Here is a 22,577-nt window from a genome sequence, read left to right as displayed (position 1 = left end):
AGGAAGTTGGATAAAAGTAAATTAAACCAGAAATGCTATTCACCTTTCAGTGGGGATACATGTTTTAGATTCTTCAATAAAAGCAGTGAATAATGTGCTTAAATACTTAAAGATTAACATTGCCCTTTCCTCATTTACAAATAGTTTTTTTAAAGTTAATTTTTGAACAAGCCTTTTTCTCTTAGAATTTTAGAAAAGGTATAATTTTGGAAGCCTGTGTCTAATAAGACTCTGATTCTGAAATGTTTGCATCTATTGGGAGTGGAAAATTCTCTCAGCGGTGTTTTTCAGTTTCATGTATATGCTAGCCAACATGTAACCCAGGAGGTCTCACACAACACTGATGATGTATTATATCAGACTTTATTAATCATCCACATTTATTTTAAAAATGCAGCTCTAGCACAGTTCCTGTGTGGTGCAAGTCACTTCTTTGCCATACTTAGCATATAAACATCTTATTACAGTACTCGGTGTCTCACAGATCATCAAAAATACCAGCCAAAGCTACAATATTAGTTTTGCTGAGGCAATATTCAGCACCCCTAAATCTCAGTGAGTTAGATACGATGTGCAGTGGTTTAACTGCAACAATGTTTGGCTGCCAATACCACCACTATATAATTAGGAACTAAGCAACTAGACACAAAAACAAAAGGTTTTAATTTTGGTTCACAAAGATGGTGGATCCCTTGTAATTTTTGCATTTTTGTAAATACCCCGATTTGAATTATTTAAAAGGAAACATTTTAACAAAGTGATGTGTAAAGTTGTTAACATGAATGCACATTTAACAGTTTAAATGTGTTTAAATTGCTCAAAGCACAGGATACAGCACTGCAAAGTGGAATCATTCCAAAAACAATAAAAAGCATTTTCATGCCGGGTTGACTATATGGAAGGCTAGATTAGGAAAAGCGCGGAAATGGAAAGCATAAGTGCTTTTCCATTGTCCTCTGTTTGCATGCTATGTGATAGTTTGGAAAGATATGGATCAATCATTTGAGGAAAACTAAGTCAACAACCGTTATCAAATCTTTAGAGTGCACCCCATTCTCATTACAGGGCTCTCAATTCTAGCACTATCTCGGATTGTAGACTATTGTATGTTGACTCACAATGTATTAGCCTTATATATTATACCATGTTATGAGACATTTAATACAGCATTAAAACCATTATAATGTGTCTAATATTTGGCTCCTGAGATCTAATATATTGAGGATGGAGTGTACTTTTTATAGTGCTTGAGAGAAATTAGGCTGCTAATACTTACAGCTCGTAATCCTTGATTGTGTGGTTGTATTCTTGGTTCTTCAGAAGTAATGGCTTTAAACTTCAGTACGCTCGCAGAAAGCGCTTTGTTGTGACATGGATATGTTATGTCAAAATTAAGTAGTTAAAATGCTTGATTCTATATCTTTCCAATGGAACTGGACTATTTCTAATCCCTTTCATGCAATATTTTCAATCCTTATCATGCAGTAGATAAATTACTTTAACTGTAATTGCTGTGTACAACTGATTAAGAGTCCCCAAAACAAATGAACCCTTTTAGGAATATGTTCCTGTCACCACAGAGTTCCCAGAAGGTGAGGGTTACCTTGGCATGCTGGGATATGGTCTCATCCCATGGTAGCTTTCTCCACGCTCTGAAGCATTCATTACTTCAGTGCAGCTGGCATCCATCATATTGGAAACACACGCTGCCATATGTTGTTTCTGAAGATGATGCCAGCAGTAATGGTAATGCATGGTGTGTACAACATCTAAAAAAAAAGTACAGTGTTGGCATTAGTGGTTTGCGAGGATGCATTTCATGAGATGAGAAAATGTGTTTCAAATCTCACAGTGAAGCCAAGCTGCTAGAATTTTGAATTACATGGGTACATTTCATCAACGGGTATTGGTCATTATTAGCCTACATATTTTGATGATGCTCAGGATTTTCTGTGGCAAGGCATGTTTGAATATTTTTAAATTATTTACTCGTAATGTCCCAAAATACGACAGCTGTTGGCTAAGTGTCCTAAATTGTTGCAGGTCAAGAGAATAGCAAACCCTCGCCCACCACTAATTACCACAAAGCCACCTGAATCCCAGCAGCTAGTTGTTCTTGTTTTGAGAGACATGTTTAAGTATGCATGAAATCACAAGACAAAATAACCGCACATGCCCTATGGTTATAAACCCAGGTTACTTTTTACCATACACTTTTAATAAACATATTTGTTCTCCAGCAATTTCTAAAACTTTTCCTTTGCAGTTGGGTGAATTGTTAAGTGTTGCATAGCACGAGACTACAAACCAGATAAGGTGTATGATAAAAAAAATCCAGTCTTTGACAATGAAAACCTTCTACCCAACATTTTCCTTTGCTTAAGACTGCTGTGTACCCCAGGCATTAGTCTCCATAATCAGTGACAGTAGCCTGAGACTACTCTGACGGCTGTTTTCCCTGTTTTTGCAGCAATGGCTCAGGAACGTCAGAAGATTTATTCTGGAAGCTGGATGCCCTGCAGACCTTCATTAGAGATCTGCATTGGCCAGAGGAGGAGTTTGCAAAACACCTGGAGCAAAGACTAAAGCTCATGTCCAGCGATATGATTGAGTCATGTGTTAAAAGGTTAGGCTTCTTACAGAGGAAATGGAAAGCAAGCCCAACAAGTATTTGTCTGAGAGCATAATCCCTATTTAGTGGATTATCTGTAAGATTTAATTATAATTAACGATTGCCAATTTAGAAAGAAAAGAAACCTTGCTGTATTACAGCGGCATGCTTGACACAGCACATCAGTCAGTTGCTGTCAACAATCCATATTATGTCAATTTCCAAACATAATCTGATTTGGATATTACATGGGAATGTTCACTAGTAACATGGTTAGACCCAAAAATAGGAGTAACATATAGAGAGGTGGTGTGAAGTATGATGCTAGAATCTCACAAGCTGCCTCTACCAGTTTCATTTGAGATACAAGTAAAAGGTAATTGGAATACTTTAGCTAGCACTGTACAGAAAAATAGAAAGATATATTTGGAGGTAATTTGTAATTCACACTTTTTCTATAAAGTTACGATGAATACAAAATGAAAATAATTAATATTTTCAGTAAAAACATACTATTTACATGCTTGTAAACATGCCCCTGACAGATGGCCCTGAACACTATTTCTGATTTTAAAACAATCCTTTCTTTCATAGAACTAGGATTGCATTTGAAGCCAAGCTACAGAAAACAAGCAGGTCAACAGATTTCCGTGTCCCACAGTCAATATGCACCATGTTTAATGTGATGGTGGATGCCAAGACACAGTCCACAAAGCTTTGCAGCATGGAGGTGGGCCAGGAAGTAAGTTAACACTTTTCCACAAAAATAATTATTTCCGATAAGGAGCTTACACTATAACTCAGATTCAATTGCCGCACATTATGATCAAATTATAACTTTTAAAGCAAAATATTTATACTGCATATAAAGAGGAATTATATTCTGTATAATTCTTTAAATATTAACCCTTTGAATATTAAATCTTGTGTCACAGTAACAACGCATAAATGTTTTATTCAAGAGTATCTGCACAGTATGATCTCTCTAATTTCATTGTGGAATAATATGAGATAGAAATAAATAAACATCCACAGCGACTTGATATTTCTGATTTGACAGGATTAACAGAATAGCATCTTTCAAATAATAGTAACTTAAGTTCTCCAATTGCAGCACAGCACTCCACACCGAGTGTAAGATCAGCAAACATACCTCTCATGATTTGTTTTTTGTTGTGAAATTTTATTCACTAACTGAAGTTTAATCTGGTTATCACTCATTAAGAATTTTCAATGACTGTTCATTTAGCTTTTGTTTCTTTGAAAAATTATTTGTAGAATTTATATATTGGAACATTAACCTGTTAACTCTCTGTGTTAACCTTGGTATACACAGGACTCAGTGGAATTGACACATACTTGAAGCAGAATTCAACAAATGTCCAAAGCTGATTTTTTAAAGTTCAAAATGCAAAGCATTTTTGAATCAGCAATCACTGAATCGTACAGCACAGAAAGTGGCCATACAGCCCATTGTGCCTGTTCTGGCTCTTTGAAAGAACTATCCATTTAGTTCCACAACTCATCTTTTTCCAAAAACTGTGCAAATTAGTCCTATTGAAGTATTAGTTATTTTGACATCTGCTTCCACCAACCTTCTCCAACAGTGCATTCCAGATCTTAACAAATTGTTGTGTGAAAAAAAACTCTTCTTATCCCCTTAGTTCTTTTGCACTTTATTTAAGTTTATGGCCTCTGGTGACAAGTAGAAACGTCTTCTCCCTACTTTCTACATCAAAAACACTAACATTTTGGCAGGTTTCCCCTAAGGAGAACAATTGCAGTTTCTTCTGTCCCTCCACATAATGGAAGACCCTCTCCCTGACACCATTAATGTAAACACCCCCTGCAACCTCCTCAAGGTCTTGATATCTGTCCTAAAATGTGATGGCCAAAATTGTGAACACTACCCCAGCTGAGGCCTAACCAGTGATTTGTAAAGGTTTCTCACAACTTCCTTGTTTTGTATTCAATGTCTTAATTACAAAAGCATATTTACAAGAAAATTGACAACACTATCAAGGTCCTTGAAATTGCGTGGGTGTTCTTGCGGTCTCCCAGCAATTACAAGAAATGTCTGTTTTCAGCCTGTTACTCTATTTCTGATGGCATGTCTGCTAGGATCCCACTTCATTTACAGTGGGGTCTGAGAAAAGCCCATGAAACATTAAAATCTTGAGCTTTGTGAAGATTATATTTTTCATGCATTAAATGATAGCAGCCCTTTATTGAATGATGATCTTTAATCAGATTTGTACATCGATCCTTTTATTATTTCAAACAGGTTACAATTAATTAATAAGGCTAATTAAAAAGTGAGCTGTGCATAAATCAGATGAGAATAAATATAGCATCATTTCAAAGTAAAGATATAATAGTGCCATTTTTCATCTGTTCAATTATAGATTAGTTAGTTAGTTGTAAAATGTATGTACTCAGGAAATTGAACTGTTGTTGGCTGTGCTAGTTGCCTATCAGAAACATGTTATATATCCTGAAGGAACTAATTCTCACATTGAAAAGCTCTTTCTGGAAATTAATAGGAATTCTGCACAGTAACACTGCTCTACTGTTTTCTCGATTGAAAGTTGATTTCTGAATTATTTAAACATGACTCCAAATGATTTACAATGGATGTATTTATCGAGACTGAAATACTGGTTTTGTTTATATAGAGAGGAAGTATAATTTTAACACACCTAGAGTTGTAATTTTAAAACTTATTTTTAATGCTTTTTATTGATTTAATATTTATTTGAATTTAGTTTTATGGGCCATGTTATATTGTTGGATAATAGTATACAAATACTTAAAGATGTTTATCTGAAATGCCAATCTATTATTTTACGAGAGACATTACCCTTTCAGATTAGGTAAGCTTATTCTTTAAGTAAAATAGCAGAGAGGCAGACACATAAAATGTTTGATGCCAACATAGCACATTGTAACTTCAGGGACATGTTCTTCGTGCCAAAGCTTAATGTATCAGTAGCATTCTGCATTCAGGGCTTCCTAAGTATTATCTGAAATACTGTTAGAGGTGCACAAATGTACCATGAGGTAATTCATGCCCAATTCTTGCTGACTGTGGGGGTGGATTTACAACAAGGGTGTGCTCAAAGCAAATGTCATACCTGCTCATTGTGGCTGAAGGGCGATCAAGTGGAGGAGAAAAATGCAAATTTTACAAGGTGAAGACTTGACAGGTCTCAGCTAGCATGTTGGTTTAAAAGTGAATATCCCATTTTGCCCATGTTTTTTTCTATTCCTTTCAGCGGCAATACCATTCTAAGATTGATGAGTTAATTGAAGAAACTGTCAAAGAAATGATAACACTCATGGTTGCAAAGGTACAGTGCAAAATAGCTATTAGGACTGTCTTAGAAATCTGAAGTCTTTAAAAAAATTTTGAATACCCAATTCATTTTTCCAATTAAGGGGCAATTTAGCGTGGCCAATCCACCTACCCTGCACATTTTTGGGGATGTGGGGGCGAAACCCACGCAAACTCAGGGAGAATGTGCAAACTCCACACGGACAGTGACCCAGAGCCGGGTTCGAAACTGGGACCTCGGTGCAGTGAGGCAGCGGTGCTAACCACTGCATCACCGTGCTGCCCGAAATCTGAAGTCTTAATAAGACACTCTTACGAGTTAATCTCAATGGGAAACTTCATGCAGATAATATTCAGAATTGGCTATCATAAATCTCAAACAGAGAGGAGCCAGTTTCATCGATTCACCATGTTTAAAATGGAACTTTCAACTGTCACTCTCTAATTTCTCTAAATGTTTAATGGAATAATTAGCAAGCAACTGGTTATTATTGCAATCATTGTTAAATGCTACTTAGTTGATGTCAAGCACATACCACCATCACTGCAGTGTTAAAGAACCTTCCAAAAATGGTAATGAATTAAAGAAATATACTATGGGTGTTCCTATTAATTGATTCAGTTATAGGAAATGAGTAGACAAAGAGCATATTCACTAATGTAACTGAGAAATGGTAATAGGATTATACTCATACGAAAATTGAGTTTCCAATTTGCAACGATAGTAAGATATATGCAGCAGTTCATTGGATAATGATAGTAGCCAACATGGAGTTCATGTTCTTCAATAAAGCAAGAAATAGGTTCAAGCTTAGATTCTTCAACCTTGTGAGGCAACAATGACCTTTTTAAGATTAGAAGAAACAGAACTGTTAAGCCCAATTAAGTTAATGTACTTTTAACCATTTTCTCTCCCTAGTTTGTCACGATTTTGGAAGGAGTGCTGTCCAAACTATCTAGATACGATGAAGGGACACTCTTCTCATCTTTTCTGTCATTCACTGTAAGAAAAAAGTATTTTAATTAATTTATTGTTCTTGGTATTATTTAGAGAGAATTAAAATAGAGATTTCTTCTTGTTCAGAAAAAAAATAATTTGGAAATATTCTCAGTTTTCAGTCAATGATGCTGCATTTGCATTGCAGGATGTACAGTAGAACCTCTGGTGTACATACTCCCAATTTCCCACCTTCCTGGTTATCTGCCAAAATTTTGTGGAACAACCCCATATGCGAGATTTCACCCTATTGTACAGCTTGCTGACCTTACAGCAAAAGAAAGGTTAAATTTATCTTGTGCTATTGCAAATGGATTCTCTCCATTCATCTCCATGTCTAAAGTACGGCCTAATGTGTAGAATCATACCTGTAAAAACATGATTATCTGGTAAGCTATACAGTACACTTTTATTATGACAGTTAATGAAGGTTTCACTCGAGGCATTTCCTGAAGTGCAAAGAGACGTGTCTTAGAACAGTGAACCGTTTTGGTCCCCTTATCTAAAGAAAGGTATACTCGCATTGGAGGCAGTCAAGAGATTCGCTAGGTTGATCCTGGGTATGGAGGGATTTTCTTATGAGGAGAGTTTAAGTAGTTTGGGCCTGTACTCATTGGAGTTTAGAAAAATGAGAGATAACCTTATTGAGACATATAGGATTCTCAGGGGGTTTGACAGGGGAGGTGCTGAGAGGATGTTTCTTCATGGGAGAGTCTAGGACCAGAGGGGATAATCTTTGAGTAAGAGGTCACACACTTTGGACTGAGATGAGGAGGAATTTCTTCTCTCAGAGATTACTGAGTCTGTAGAATTCTTTACCGTAGATGGCTACAGAGGCTGGGTCATTCAGTATGTTCAAAGCTGAGATAGACTGATTTTTAATCAGTAAAGAAATCAAGGATTATGGGTTAAGGCAGGAAAGTAGAGTTGAGGATTATCATTTCACATCAGTCCTGTTCTCATTGAATGATGGAACAGACTTGATAGGCCGAATGGCCTACTTCTGTTCCTACATCTTATGGGCTTACTTATGGGGCACAATCTACCAGTCATGTCCCGTCCAAACGGGGGCGCAACACAGCCAGTAGATGCCGGGAGAGGCCTCTTCTGGGATTTATCCGGCTCACCACTAGATCATGCAAGACGTTGCGATCTGGATTCCGCCAAATATGGGCGGAATCAATCTTTGGCAATTCTGCATATTAGAGTGAGTAGCTAGTCTTACTCTAATATGCAGCTCATCTGGCCAACCCAAGGCGTTAGGATCTGACCCCATCACCTGACACCTATGCGTGCGCCATTCAGTACTGGTCCCCACAAACAGGGACCAGGCGGAATGGCACTTGGGGAGGTCTCCAGGGGATCGGTGACTCCCAGGTGATTGGCCTCCAGGCAGAATGGCACCCTGGAACTGCTGGTAGTTGGTGGTGGAAGGGGGGGGGGGTGGTTGGTGGTGGAAGGGGGGGGGGTGGGGCAGTTGTCCCTATCTCATCCTGCACTGAGGAATTGAAATGGGACTGGGCACGGCCTCACCGGCGTTCCCCACTGAGGCCCCAGATTGCAACAGAATCCCATTCGATAACGTGGTCTTTCTCGGCGCCAGGAAACAGCGGGCTAAACGTGCTGGACATGGTACTCTGTTGCAATTCAGTTAGATAGTGCTCCAGGTTTCTTAGATGTCTCAAAAATTGCTCACTAAGTTAATATTATATTTTTGATGTGTATTTTTGTCATCGCCCTTCTTTCTATTTTATTTTAAAGGTGAAAGCAGCTTCCAAGTATGTGGATGTCCCCGTAAGTGTGGCTATAATCCTATCAGCTTCTGTGTTGACATGCAAGTTAAACCTCTGAATTCTGAAACATGTAGATGCTTGACGATAAAAGAATAGGTCCATTTTACTTAAAGAAAGTTTGTCAAACTCAGGCACCATGTTTATAGAGAGAACTAATGAGACAATCTGAGACTTATTCTGTCCTTAAAATTGGTTCAGATTATTGTTTTGCTGCAGCCTCACTAGATTAGACTTTAGAGAGACAACAATTCCTCTGAAATGCAGAAGGATTCAATAATAGTCAAGTTTAGGCAATGTTTGCCCAATCTTCTTACCTTCAGTCCTGAAGACGTTAGGAATGCATTTCTATGGGAATGCTGCTGATCATAGTAACATTGCTAGAAGAGTCACAAAAAACCCAGGCTGTCTGGTATTTCCTCTCCCTGGGCTGGGGCATCATGGTAATTCCCAGCACTCATTAGCCACTGTTGAACTAGAGATGTCTTCACTCCCCATGTTCGCCTCTAGATCAACACAATACTTCTCCATTTGGAGTGTGCGTGTGAGCATCTGTGCTAATAGCTTAAATTAAATAGGAATTGTGCCTTGAGAATTAAGGTGGGCACTACACTTTGCAGTTATTACCTAGCTGTTATTAATTCCCAAATTATCATTAGCCTATTTTTCTCCTAGTAACAGGATAAAGTTGTTGGATTTTAGTAAAAATGTCGAGTAGCTGAGTAGATTTTTCAATAAACACAAACTGCTGCAGGCGGTACAGGAACACACGTGAATACTGCCCACAGCCTGAAAACTAAACTTATGTTTCTCTGTGCCCTTTGTTTTCTGGATACTAAATCCAAGTGATTATTACTACCTATCTGTTACCTGTGGAAGAAAACAACCAACACTTTAAAAAGCTGTGATTTCTATCTTTTGGAACGTTGTATAAATTTTTCACTTGATAGAGTGATGGAAGTCTAATTTAAAGGTTTATTTTCTGAACCGGCAGCTTGTGACTGCAGAATATTTCTGACAAACTAATAACAGGAGGAACAGGCTATTTCTTAAATTTTCTTGAAAGGAATACATTTTAATTCTGCCAGGAAGCCCAACTGGTGAAAGCTTGGGAAATACTCCTCACTTCAGAAAGCTTGCAGTGTTTCAGTATAAATACTGCAAAGTAAATCTATTGACTGTTTGATCAAGAGGAATTGTTTGTTTGAGAAAAGCGACAGTGATTTAACAAGATGTTCTGCCCATCTAATTATCAGTAGATGGCTTTGAGAGATGGATTGTACTGATAACACATTTTCACCTGGTGCATTGTTGAATAATTTCCCCATCACTGGAACAGCAGGTGTAAATAATACTGTCATGATCCTGAGAACCAAATATTATTCCCTTGCTCTGTAATTATTTGCTTTATGCAAAAATCTTGCAGGTTTGCTCCTTCCTAAAGCCATGCTCATTTGCACCCTGGAAAGTAGACTGAAGTGTGCTAACTAACTGCAACTTCTGGTGACTGGCAATCAAATATTCTCCTGAATGGGTACCCTGTGGTCTTAAATATATCTCATTAGCAAAACCAATTCACAGCAATAGCTTACCAGTATATACTTAGGATGGAAACTGTAGATATCTGAATGCCACCTCGTGAAAACAGCCTGCTAATTTGATTGTTTGGTATAAGAAAGCTATAAATCTACAAGTGAGTTTGAAGATTACATTTTCTGCCTTGAGAAAAAGAAACAGTTGATAGTTGAGTATCTCTTACTGACAAAGTTGTGTGAATTAACTGCCTTGGAGAAAAAGAAACACAGGAAAATTTGATTTCCTGATTCAGAGCTGATAGAATGAAATATAAGTACAGAGTATCTTATTAACCTTCAAAGTCACACACAATTCTGTCTATTTAATAAAGCATGAGTTATCGCAGTTAACATACATGAGTGGCATAGATTTTCTGACAATAGCCCATTAATTGGGTTATCCAATTATATTCATAGTATAATCAGAACACCTAAGCCTTGTTCCGTTGCCATGCTGAAGGCCAGCATTTGCCAACAATTGCACAAGACTAATAACAAGGGGAGGTAATGGAATTGTGATAATGTCACTGGACTAGAATCCAGAGACCCAGGGTAATGCTCTGGGGACCCAAATGTGAACCCCACCATGGCATATGGTAGAATTTGAATTAAATAAAAATCTGGAATTAAACGTCTAATGATGATCTTGAAACCATTGGAGACTGTCGTAAAAACCCATCCAGTTCACTAAGGAAGGAAATCTGCCATCCTTATCTGATCTGGCCAAAATGTGACTCCCGATCCACAGAAATATGATTGACTCTTAAAAATGCCCTCTGAAATGAGCAATTTGGGATGGGGAATAAATGCTGGCCCATCCAGCAGTGCCTGCATCCAATGAATAAAGAAAAGATACCTAAATTTAATTGTTTCTTGATATCACCTGCCGTGAATCAAATTGACAGAAGACTGATCGCTGCAATGCTGGGGGCTCAGGAAGAGGTCAAGATGGATCATTGACTCAGCACTTCTGGCTTAAGATGGTTGCAAATGTCCTTTTTGTATTGATGTGCTGGGCTCTACCATCACATGGGTTGGATGTGTTCATGGAGCCTTCTGCTCCTTATAATTGATTTATTGTCCATCAGCATTCATGACTTGATGCGTCAGGACTCCGGAACTTTGATCTGATCCATTGGTTGTGGGATCACTTAGCTCGACCTACAGCATTCTGCTTATGTACCCCACTGTTGTAGCTTCACCAGTTGCCACCTCATTTTTAGGTATGCCTGGTGTTGGCACCTGGCATGCTCATCTACTCCCCTCATTGGATCAGGGCTGGCCTCCTTCTCCCTGCTTGATTGCACTGGTAGAGTGAGTGATATGCCAGACCGTGAAGTTAAAGATTGTGCTCCAATATAATTCTGCTGTTACTGCTGCTGAGGGTCCACAGCACCTCATGAATGCCCAGTTTTGAGCTGACCCGAATTATCCCTTTTAGCCTGGTGGTGGTGCCACATAACATGATAGAATATGACCCCAATGTGAAGACAGAATATCCGATCCACAAGGATTGTGCATTCGTCATTCTTACTGCCATGGACAATTGCATCTGCGACAGCTAGATTGGTGAGGATTAGTTCAAATTGGTTTATCCCTTGTGTTGGACCTTGCAGCACCTGCTGCAAGCCCAGTCTGTCAGTTATATCCTTCAGTGTGTTGTGCAATCCAGTCTTTGTTTCACTTTTGCCTTTGAGCAGAACACACACACAGCTCTACTGTTGATGTCTTCACATTTTCTGTCCATGAATATCTGCTCTCCTGTGCTTAGTCTAAATAAATTAACCCACAAAGTGTTTCCCCACTCCCTTATGAGTAACTGATGCATTTACTCATCCTTAAAGCAACACAACATGGTGCTCAGAGGTGGTCAGACAGCCCAGCAGCAAGTTTAGGTACAGGCACAACATGGTGAACAGCCTTAAATGGTGCTACATGACATGAGGTGACCCTTGACATTCTGGTCAGACCTCAACAGAGTCGGAACGTTGGAGAGTTGAAATCGCAATGTGTGTTGGTTGCACAGAAAAGCTTCAAAGACAGGGTCCTGGGATAGACTCAAATCAAGCTCTGGTAAACAGTTCAATCCCTCATGAAGAGTTTGACGCACATAGCCTCTCAGTGCAATGAATGGACAGCGCATTGAGAAGACCAGCACTAGTCTATCTCAGTTGGGACAGGCGAGTGACCAGGATGTGGGCCACGTTGATAGCAAGTGAGGGAGAGTCAAACAAACAAATAGAAGATTTGTAACAAACCAGAGAAGATTACCATTATAACAGGCGGAGCTTCAGAAAAGTGCATGAAAACAGCTACATCACTCATCCCAGGTACTATTGAAGAATCAGTGGGAGCTGAAAAGCTGGAAACCAGCCTGTGTAAGAACAGTTTTCAAATCTCCCGAAGGAGAAGTCGGTTCTCCTGCGGCCTGAAGGCATGAAGCCATTTGCATTGATTTGCATCTCACAACTGATCGCCGAAATCTCATCAGGTCTTCCAATCTCCAATCTTGTGTCACACCAGTGGAAAATTACAATGGCACCAGTTGTTTGAAAAAGAGTGGCATGCACAAGGCAAACATCAATTTGCTTAAGATTTTGAGGTGAGTTCCTACCTGTCATAGTGCTATGACAAAGGGTCATTTGGACTCGAAACATTAGCTCTTTTCTTTCCCTATAGATGCTGCCAAACCTGCTGAGATTTCCCAGCATTTTCTCGTTGGTTATTTTACTTCATAGTGCTATGCCGTTTCTGTTGATTTGAATGCTGCTCTGCTGGGGCAGAGACGTTTGTGCCCTCCAGGCTGCCCTAGATGGAGGGCCAGGCTGTGGATGGAGGGCTATGCAAGATTGGGGAGAGGAATGATGAGAGGGCACGATGGCAAGCAGAGGTGCAAGGAGGGTGGTTGAGGATGACAAACAATTGAAGACAGAGGGAAGACTGAGGGGAGAGAAGCTGGATCCTGATGAGACTGCATGAAAAGATCACAAAAAAGGGGGTCAAAGGGATATTGCATTGTTTACTGAAAGGCGATGCAGGAAAACTCCAGATGCAAGAGGTTCATGCGGGCATGGGCACCTTGCAGGCGATGGGCTTGGGGAGGGGGTTGAATCGAGAAAAGGACTTCTCCTTGAGGTGCTGGCCTTTTTCCTCTGGGTTTTGGACATCCTGCATGGTCTCGTCGGGACAGGTTGACTGGAGAGAGTGGTATGAATGTGCTGGACAGACATTTATGTTGGATCCCTAGATCTTTGAACCCGCTAGCTGATGGTAGCCAAATTAATCAGCTTCTGGTCGGCCAAGTGATTTGGAGGGGAACTTGCCTGTGCATAATTAATGAGGTTCCAAGTCCAGAATATAGCATGGGATCCCGCCATTCAGCCCCGAGGAGCCGCCTGCCATTGTATGTAGTCTCAAAAGCTAAGAATCCCCCATTGAACCAATCTGGCTGACAATTAGATAACACTGACAGCCTGTAGGGCCTGGACTCTCTTCTGAGTTTGTACCTGTTTTGCAACAGATTTGGGGGAGCAAATAAAAGAAAAATGTGTTTGTAAAATTTGCTACCTCAAATCCTCCACAAATAGTAGAGGGGGTGGGGCAGCATTCACAGGATTGGGGTTGTGGGAGAGTGGTGCAGGAACTCCAGCAGCAAGGATAATCTAATAATAGTCTTTTTATTCGTGTCATGAGTAAACTCACATTAACACTGCAATGAAGTTACTGTGAAAATCAGGAGGGTGACACTCAGTGGACCTCTCTTCCCAACGTGTTCAGTCCTTCGATTGGGCACTAAGTGCCTTTAATCAAAGGAGCCCCCCTCCACTCCATCACTGGAAATGAGAAGCTGATGGCACAGTTTTACATGTTATGCAGGCTGCATGGGAATGGGCCCGTCTACAGCTAGGTTAATACCAGTGGCGGCAAAATGAGGCCCTTAAGCGGTCATTAATTGGCCACCTAATAGCCTCAGTAGGCAGCGGGACGGTACGATCAACCATTTGGGAGCAGCTGTTGACTGAGAAGCACCCGTGTGGCCATCAGAGTGAAGCATTGTATTTCCCAACGTAGATCATTAACATCTCTGGAGGCAGCCTGCCACAGAACAATGACAACAGAGCCTCGTGCGGGGAGAAGGAGCAGGAACTATGGCTGCTGAACTCTCAGGTCTTATACTACAAGCAGAGCCTTCAAAGACAGGGCATGGTAACTGCAGATATGAATTATTTACAAATCTAAAAAGAAGACTGAAAGAAAGAACAAACATTTGCCTTCCTGCCTTCAGCCTCCCCTCAAACACTATTACTGACCCTCTGCTGAGTGGGGCTCTGGAGGCAGGCCATGGCATCATGTTCCATGCCTTATTACACTTAGATGTTCATTGAACATTGCATCAAGCAAAGGAGAAAAATGACCAGGAGCACTTTCTCTCACCTCACTGGCAGCACATAACAGGATCTGTACCTACTGCACACCTCACTTCCATGCCCTAAATATCATGGGGCTGGTTTAGCACACTGGGCTAAATCGCTGGCTTTTAAAGCAGACCGAGCAGGCCAGCAGCACGGTTCAATTCCCGTACCAGCCTCCCCGAAAAGGCACCGGAATGTGGCGACTAGGGGCTTTTCACAGTAACTTCACTGAAGCCTACTTGTGACAATAAGCAATTTTCTTTTCATTTCATGAGGTTTCATAAAGCAGAGATTAACATAATTAGTTTCAGCTCCATTTTCCCTAATATATGTGGCTAGAAAAATGGGGCAGCACCTGGAGGCAAAGATCAGGAAAGTTGACACCTACAGAAACATGCCATGTGTTTGCAAATGAATAGGAAGAGATTTTCAAACACCTCTTCTTGAAGATACCGCATTTTAACCAAACTGAAAATGTTATTAGAAACATTCACCACCTCTGAATAACTTCAAGCCATAATTATCTTAACTTCTTCTACACCTTTGGTATAAAAATTCTGGCTGGATTCTCCGATTTGGAGACTATGTCCTGACGCCGGCATGGGAACGGTGCCGTTTTACGACCGAAAAATCTGTGCAAAATGGCCATCGATCCTCTGTCTGGTGGGGGGGATAGCAGGCACACAGCATAGAGCACCCGACCCTAGTTGCCGATATGGCCGGAGAACTGCCGGGTCCGTGGCTGCGCATGCGCACGGCGGTGGCCTGCAGCGGCCGTGCCGTGCAACGTGACGTCGATCGCGCGTGGACCCGCCCTGCCAAATAGTGCCCCCCCCTTTGGCCAGGCCCACCATTCCCGGACCACCCCCTCCTCCCCGTGGATTGGCTTTTCCCCGACTGTGACGCCGTTCGAATCAGTCCGCAGCCGCTACGCCGAGTTCCCGAAAAAATATAGCATGAGGGACCCAAGCCTTCGGGAACAGGGCCTGTCGGGGGCGGAGCATCCAGGGGAGGGCCTCAGGTAACGTCCTGAGGCTGTCCATACGGCATGTGGCGTACTCCTAGAGTATGCTGTTTTGGAGGGGCAGAGCATCGCAGAAGGGGCGCCGCCCCCGATTTCAGCACAAACGTGGATTCTCCGGCCCATCGCTTTTGGCATCGGAGACCGGAGAATCCGACCCCCCCATCTCTCATTACAACTGCTCAAACCATTGGCCGGCAGTTTCATATTGATGTAGCGACACTCCTTAGGGGTAACCACCAGCACCAACCCTTCTCCCCGTGTTCAAATTAACCTTTATAAACTGCTCAATGACATAAGTGTATTCCTAACAATGCAATGCTTAGCTTTTCAGCAGTGATCACACTTTATGATTTGGTTGAACCTTGTAAATCACTTGAGCTATCTAATAATTTCTCACTGTTAAGCAGCTACAGTGTATTAAAACACTCCAGTAAAAGTGAAAGTGAAGTCCCAGCAAATGGTATTTAGTAGGAGGTAAGTGTATTAACGTGTTAAATTTAAAACAATAAGTTACAAATTCTATTGATTTCCTGATTTGGATTTTACTTCCTTCCCTCCACTTTTCAGATCATTTAGCACTTCAATTCTTGAGGATAAATAGACAAACTGGCCTGATGTCCATGCATACTTACCTTAGAATTTAATTTTTAGGAGGTGGGTGCGGGTGGCATGTGTTACCCATGACCCTTGTATAGTTTTTAATTTGTTGCTCCGTGACATTTGTGGCTTAAGTATGAACCAGCCATTTGATGAATCAGAGGCACTTATCAATGTGATATGTTGATAAGGAATAACCCATGTGGGCTAGCTGTTAATGTTGACTCCTGTATTATTGCAGTGAAGCAGATAATATAAGGTAGACTGGAACTATACAGGCTGTAAGCACGAAACAATGTATCATTTGCAAAAATGCTCACAACAACAGGAATAGTTATGGGTTTTCACAGAAAGAAAGAGATTGGCTGAAGTTAGATTATCTGAAAACTTCCATTTGCGGAATAACTCAGTGAGCTTTCTTTGTTTTTTTCTTCGAGATTAAACAGCTGAATGCACCTTCTATGGTCAAGCTAGGTAATTATAGTGTTGAATGGGCTTTGTTTTTGCTCCATGCCAATCACCATCAGAAACCTCATTCACATATCATTGAACTGCTGTTTGGCTGGTGCAGGAAAACTCTCAGTATTTATTGAAGAGAATGGCTTACCGTCTTAAAAAGTACAAACCATCTAACGTCATTTTGTCTTTCTTTTTTTCTTACCAGAAACCTGGGATGGATTTGGCAGATGCTTACGTGACCTTTGTGCGCCAGAGTCAGGATATCCTGCGTGACAAGGTCAATGAGGAGATGTATATAGAAAGGTTATTTGATGTAAGTAAATGCCTTCTCCTCCTTGCTGGTCAGGGAGGAGACCATCCAAAATGTGACAATACTAATGAACGAGGGATAAGTCACATTTTGAGACAAATTCAGTGGCTGTTTAGATCTTTTCTGTCCCTCTGACTCAGGCTCTTCTCTGCCTCTCTCTGTTCTGACTCTGCACTGTAATCTACCATGTATGTTGTGTCAGCACCTGGTCTGTCTGCATGTGACTTCTGTCACAGTGCTTTCTTATGAGGAAGCTTCATTAGCTCAAGTCTGTGAGCAACTTGTTTAAGAGATGGAACAGTATACTCCCCAGTGCACACAGAACGTATATTATAAAGTAACATAAAATAAATGCTTGTTTTTATTTCTGTGTAACTGTTAGGTACCCATAAATAAATATACTTTTGTGCTCTTGAGTGTCATCAATATGTAGAATGATAGTTGTGAATTCACAAAGATAAATGTTCACGTGAGCTCTTAATGTCGAGACCTTTGGCAGTAAATAGGTAAATATTCCACATTTGCAATAGGTAAACTGTGGCTAAGATTATTATTTACTTTGAAAGACTTAGGATAACATTGACAGAATTATTTATGAAATTTAATGCATTTGCGTATTTAGTTAGAATACCCAGAGAATATTTAGAAGATATTTGTCCGTTATACCGTTTGGTAGATCACTGCTTTCTGTCGTTTTGTGGTTTGCAATGTGCACATAGATTTAATCATTTTTTACAAATCATTGTTGCTGCTCTTTTTTAGAGCTTATCTATTTAGTAAGGTTATTTGCAAAAATCTGTAGTGTTTAAAAGGAACATATCTGGTAGTGCTTGCCTTCAAAGTATTACATCACATTTTTAAAGTTATTTACTGTAATGTTGAATTTTGTTAGCTTCTGCTTTAAGTCGCACTCTTCTGATTGAGAGCTTTGTGCAGTAAGGCAGTTTCATATTATGTTACCTCGCTAATATGCTTTGATAATGGCTGTGTCAAATGTCCAGTTTCTGTTCAAAAATTCCTTCCTATCCTTTATTCCTTTCTAATTGCTTTCCATCTCTACCCTTTCTCTCATCCGTTTTCCAATAATTAAAATGAAACTTATCTCTCATATCCAGTGTTTTGTCACATTGTATCAAGCGGCACGATTTTCAGTCAAATAATCTTCCTGTGTACATCTACTATCATGACCCACATCTTAAAAGAATGTTTCATACATGCATAAAGCACGTTAAGAGCTTGTCAAAGCTCTATGCATGGATGCCTAACAGGGATTTTAAAGGTTGTAAGAAATGGGGGAAAAAAATCACCCATCCGGTAGACATTGGAGACATGGTCAATCCAACTAAATGACTAACTTTCAATTGCCATTGTACCATGGAAATCATTTTGTTATTGAGTAAATACTGACAGTCAAGCACGTCAATGGTGAGTCAGTTGTTATGTTGGTTGATTCTGTCTAATGTCTAGTTAGTATGTCATTTTCTCCAATTGTGTTGCAATAAACTGCCCAAATGCATTTTTAAAAAATATTTACTTTATTCCTCCATTCCCCCAACCTATTATGAATCCTCCCATTTCCAGCTGCCAAACGGCTGGATGGTCTCTAGTTGCATATTTACCCATTACCATCATCAGTACACCAATATATCTGGCTGGCAATAGGTAAGCTTTTGTAGGGTGGGGCTAGTCCTTATCAGCTTATGATCCTTGTTAATAATGTATGGGAGAACTAGTAAAATTCACCAAAGGAATCGTGTTCCAGAAATAGAACCCCTTAGATTTAAATGTATGGCCGTCAGTTAAAAATATCTGCTATCTTAATGATCTGCATTTGTGTGCAATAAGTACAGCGAAACATTTGAGTTGCTCAACAAATCGCAAACAATGCTCAACAGTTGTATTATTCCAAGTAAACTGAGTTTTTTAAGGTAACGACACCAGAATTTACACGTCCTTGCATAATCTATTTTGTTATAGCTTACTTGCTAAAACCCAATCATTCAAGATGTCCAAATAATTTTTTGATTGCTTGTTTTGGTGCATTGCATTTGTATGCAACCACTTTAATGAAAATAAGTCATCGTAATCTGAAATTCAAATTAAACAAACAAAAAAGGCAAATGATGAGCAATTTGGAAAAAAAAGGTTTGGACGAACTTAATTATGTTCCGAGCTGTATTCATTGAGCTGTATTCATTCATTCTCTTTAAAGGTGTCATCTGAGCACTTTTGGAAAGTAATATTCTGATCGGCAAAAATGAATTAAAGATGCTACTGGGCAGTATCTTTCTTGCTGGAAGCTCAGCTAATGGGAGCAGCTTTAATATTTTCTCCCTGTACTGTAATTAACAGTTACATTCAGTTAATTTTTATTTAATCGTTTGAGAATTTGTGCCAAAGGCATTATAAAATTTTGCAAGAGTATTACCTGAGAGTATTACCTTGTGCGCTAGGGCTAATGTTGGGGTTTGATACATTGCAGGGTGTTTGCTTTTTCAAGTTTATACAGTATGTCAAAACATAATGACTGGCATGTTTAATTCTGACATATATTACATAAAATTTAAATTTAATTTTAATCAACTGGTCCCAGATCATGATTTTAAATGGTCTTATGTAGATATGCTTATATTCCTGGTTGATTAGAAAAATGGGTAGGTCATGCATTAAAGAAATATGTTATACATGAAAAATGTGAGAGCATATACATGCCATGATTTCAAGCTTGGTATTAAGAAATACAATTAATTTGGGATCAATAAGTTATATTGACCTACTTTCATAATTTGTGAATGGATAGAGTTGATTTTCCGGACAACATTAAAAGCTAACATAGAGAATAACTAAACCGTCTTGAATTATCCTGAATCTAAAATAAATCGGTTCGGATTTGTATTAAGTATTAATGCCGCTGAATTCTGAAATTGTTGTATAATTACAGTACATTGCATCTTTCTCCCTCATTTTTCTTTCTTTTTCCCTCACTGCCACTTCCAGTATTTACCTTTTGTGACTTACCATGTTTGTTTTCTCCATTTTATAAGAGGATGGATGATGTTAGTTCTGTCATGTTTCTGAGAATATTTGAGGTAATCCTTCAGGAACTTGAATTTGAATTCGTTATTCATAAATAATTTTAAATCATTCTGCTGTTTTATTTTTGTATTAAAGTACATGTTTAAAAGGGATCTCTAAGCAAGCAGTGATATATTATTGTACACAGATTTGCTGCACAGTACTGTTCAGATATCTGTGCTTTCAAGAGATTATGTAGCTTCTAATATTACTTTCCATGTTCTTTATTTTAATCTCCTTTGAGAAGGAAATTAGGTGACCAGTCAACTTTGGAATTCCGTTGTACCTCATCATTTCATTTCATCATTTTATTCAGGGTCACAGAACTCACTTTAATATAATGTGCTTTGCTCCAGATGCTGGAAAGTTATTTCATTGCTTTAAAAAACAGCAGGTAATGGTGCCTGATAGAATTGTTTCAAATATATATCTTTCTTTTGTCTTTTTAAAGTAGATTTTGTTTGAAAAGAATTATGGATATTAATAGAGTTTAATTCAGTCTTTTAAACAGCTAAGTAGAAATTAGCCTCCAGTTTTTGTACTGCTGAGCATAGCTTAGATTAAAACTGAAGATTTGGAGGGGGATGGTGGCAGAGTGGTCATAACATTGTCACTAGACGAGTAATCCAGAGGCTCTGGGGACATGGGTTCAAATCCCAGCACAGTAGCGATTGTAATTTAACTTCAGTGAATAAACTTGGAATATAAAGCTCGTCTCAGTAAGGGTGACCATGACAATTATCATTCATTGTTGTAAAACTCCATGTGGTTCACTATTGTGCCTTAGGGAAGGAAATCTACCATCTGGCCTACATGTGACTTTAGATCCACAGCAATATGGTTGACTCTCAGCTGCCCTCTGAAAAGGCCAAGGAAACCACTCAGTTCAAGGGTAATTAGGGCAACCGACACCCACGTCCTGTAAAGAATAAAAGCGAAAAAACGCCTCATCAAATTTCTGTAAAAATAATAGCGACATAAATTTTATCGGCAAATATCTCTAGCCATGTGTTAAAGGTTGATTGGTAATGCAGAGCAAGACATTTTGTAGAATCCTCAAGCATACGTATATAGTTTTAACCTGTCCCACTGGGCAGGGAAGGGCTAGGTTCGGATTTGCCACCAGCTATATGCCTGACCCCATTAACTTCAGCAGCAGAAAATAGCAGAGAAAGTCCCGATTCAACGTTTGCTTTGCTGATTAATGTGTATTTTGCATTAAGATTGACTGCCAGGGAGAAACTCCTAACAAATGCTCTTCACGTCAGCAATTATGACCAGGATGCACTGCTTGCATCAAGAGCTAAGGTGGCTGACACCAAAATCAGTTGGTTAAAAATTCCAGAATATTTCTAAAAATAATTTCTTATAATGGTGCAAGCTTTTCTGCAATTCTCTGCATTCATAGCACATGTAAGTTTTACTGTCAGCAAGCAGTCAACAAGTTAGAAGTGCATGATTCAATCTTTTTAAATTGTTCTCAGAATTTGCCAATTCCCACTTTGAACTTTGTAAATCATTACATACGTGGCAATAACTGCTGAAAAATTACACTTTGAAAGCACTTTATTTGTGAAACTACTTAGATTGCCAAAGTTGGAAAATATGACTTGTTACTGTGTTTGACAACAGTTTTATGCAGTATTTCAGTATATTGGTGCAGTTTATTGGAGGAAAATAACATAAGTAGGAAGAGACTTGCAGTGAGTGGCATATTTTCAACTGTAAGGACCGTAAGTACCACAATTTTGTTAAACATATTATTGCTTAATGGCACCAGACTATTTAAACGTTTGAGTTATCACGTTCTACATGTTGATTTATGTCCCAATTAAGATTGCAACCTTAAATATTATTTAATTATTTGTACTGTTGTTTCAAGTGAATAGTAAATTTTCTGTTTAAATTGCATAAGACGTAGTTATGATATTGAATTTATTTTGCTTCAAAAAACCTTTTTAATGTCCTTTTCATGACATGCGGCAAACTCTTTGAAATCTACTGGTCTGAAATATTAGCAGCAGTCACTGCAATGAATTCAGTTATTTGAATTCGCTGAAGATTATCATAATCACATTTACCGGTATGCAGCAAAGCTTGGCAGACAAAATGAAACCTGTGACAGCTCAAAAACATAATTTTCCTTATTTGTCATGCATGTCTTTCAAAAGACCTCTGTGTGGAAGTAAGAATCTGTATCTTTCCACTGTTACCTACTTAATTATGCAAGGGTAATTTATAAGATTGCAAACAGGCTATTGCAATGTACATTGTGGCAATTTATGATGCACATTAGGACATGTCACCAAAGAGGCTTGTACCAAAAATGAGGCTCCCTTGAATTTATACGCATGTTTGCATACCATTATATAATAGCTTACAAAGTTTCATCAT

The 22,577-nt window shown here is 39.2% G+C and overlaps 1 protein-coding gene and 1 long non-coding RNA gene across 24 annotated transcripts in view; one reads left to right on the top strand and one right to left on the bottom strand.

Annotated features, from left to right (window-relative positions):
* cadpsa (Ca2+-dependent activator protein for secretion a) overlaps positions 1-22,577 on the top strand; it is a 736,161-nt gene that overhangs the window by 602,437 nt on the left and 111,147 nt on the right. For 22 of the 23 annotated variants that reach the window (XM_038810550.1, XM_038810549.1, XM_038810561.1 and 19 more), the window contains 6 exons: positions 2,471-2,626; positions 3,206-3,353; positions 5,887-5,961; positions 6,865-6,948; positions 8,704-8,736; positions 17,004-17,111. In XM_038810550.1, the coding sequence (XP_038666478.1) occupies positions 2,471-2,626; positions 3,206-3,353; positions 5,887-5,961; positions 6,865-6,948; positions 8,704-8,736; positions 17,004-17,111 (604 nt within the window). The remainder of the gene's footprint in view (positions 1-2,470; positions 2,627-3,205; positions 3,354-5,886; positions 5,962-6,864; positions 6,949-8,703; positions 8,737-17,003; positions 17,112-22,577) is intronic. The other variant, XM_038810539.1, reaches the window with a different exon arrangement.
* The window catches only part of LOC119973074, a 46,467-nt gene that overhangs the window by 6,221 nt on the left and 17,669 nt on the right, over positions 1-22,577 (bottom strand). The window contains exon 3 of the long non-coding RNA XR_005462226.1: positions 1,604-1,769. This is a non-coding gene — a long non-coding RNA (uncharacterized LOC119973074). The remainder of the gene's footprint in view (positions 1-1,603; positions 1,770-22,577) is intronic.

The sequence above is a fragment of the Scyliorhinus canicula genome, chromosome 11, assembly GCF_902713615.1.
Source record: "Scyliorhinus canicula chromosome 11, sScyCan1.1, whole genome shotgun sequence".
NCBI classification, from domain to species: Eukaryota; Metazoa; Chordata; class Chondrichthyes; order Carcharhiniformes; family Scyliorhinidae; genus Scyliorhinus; species Scyliorhinus canicula.
The sequence above is the reverse complement of the archived record's forward strand: the minus strand, read 5'-3'. Positions and strand labels throughout refer to the sequence as shown.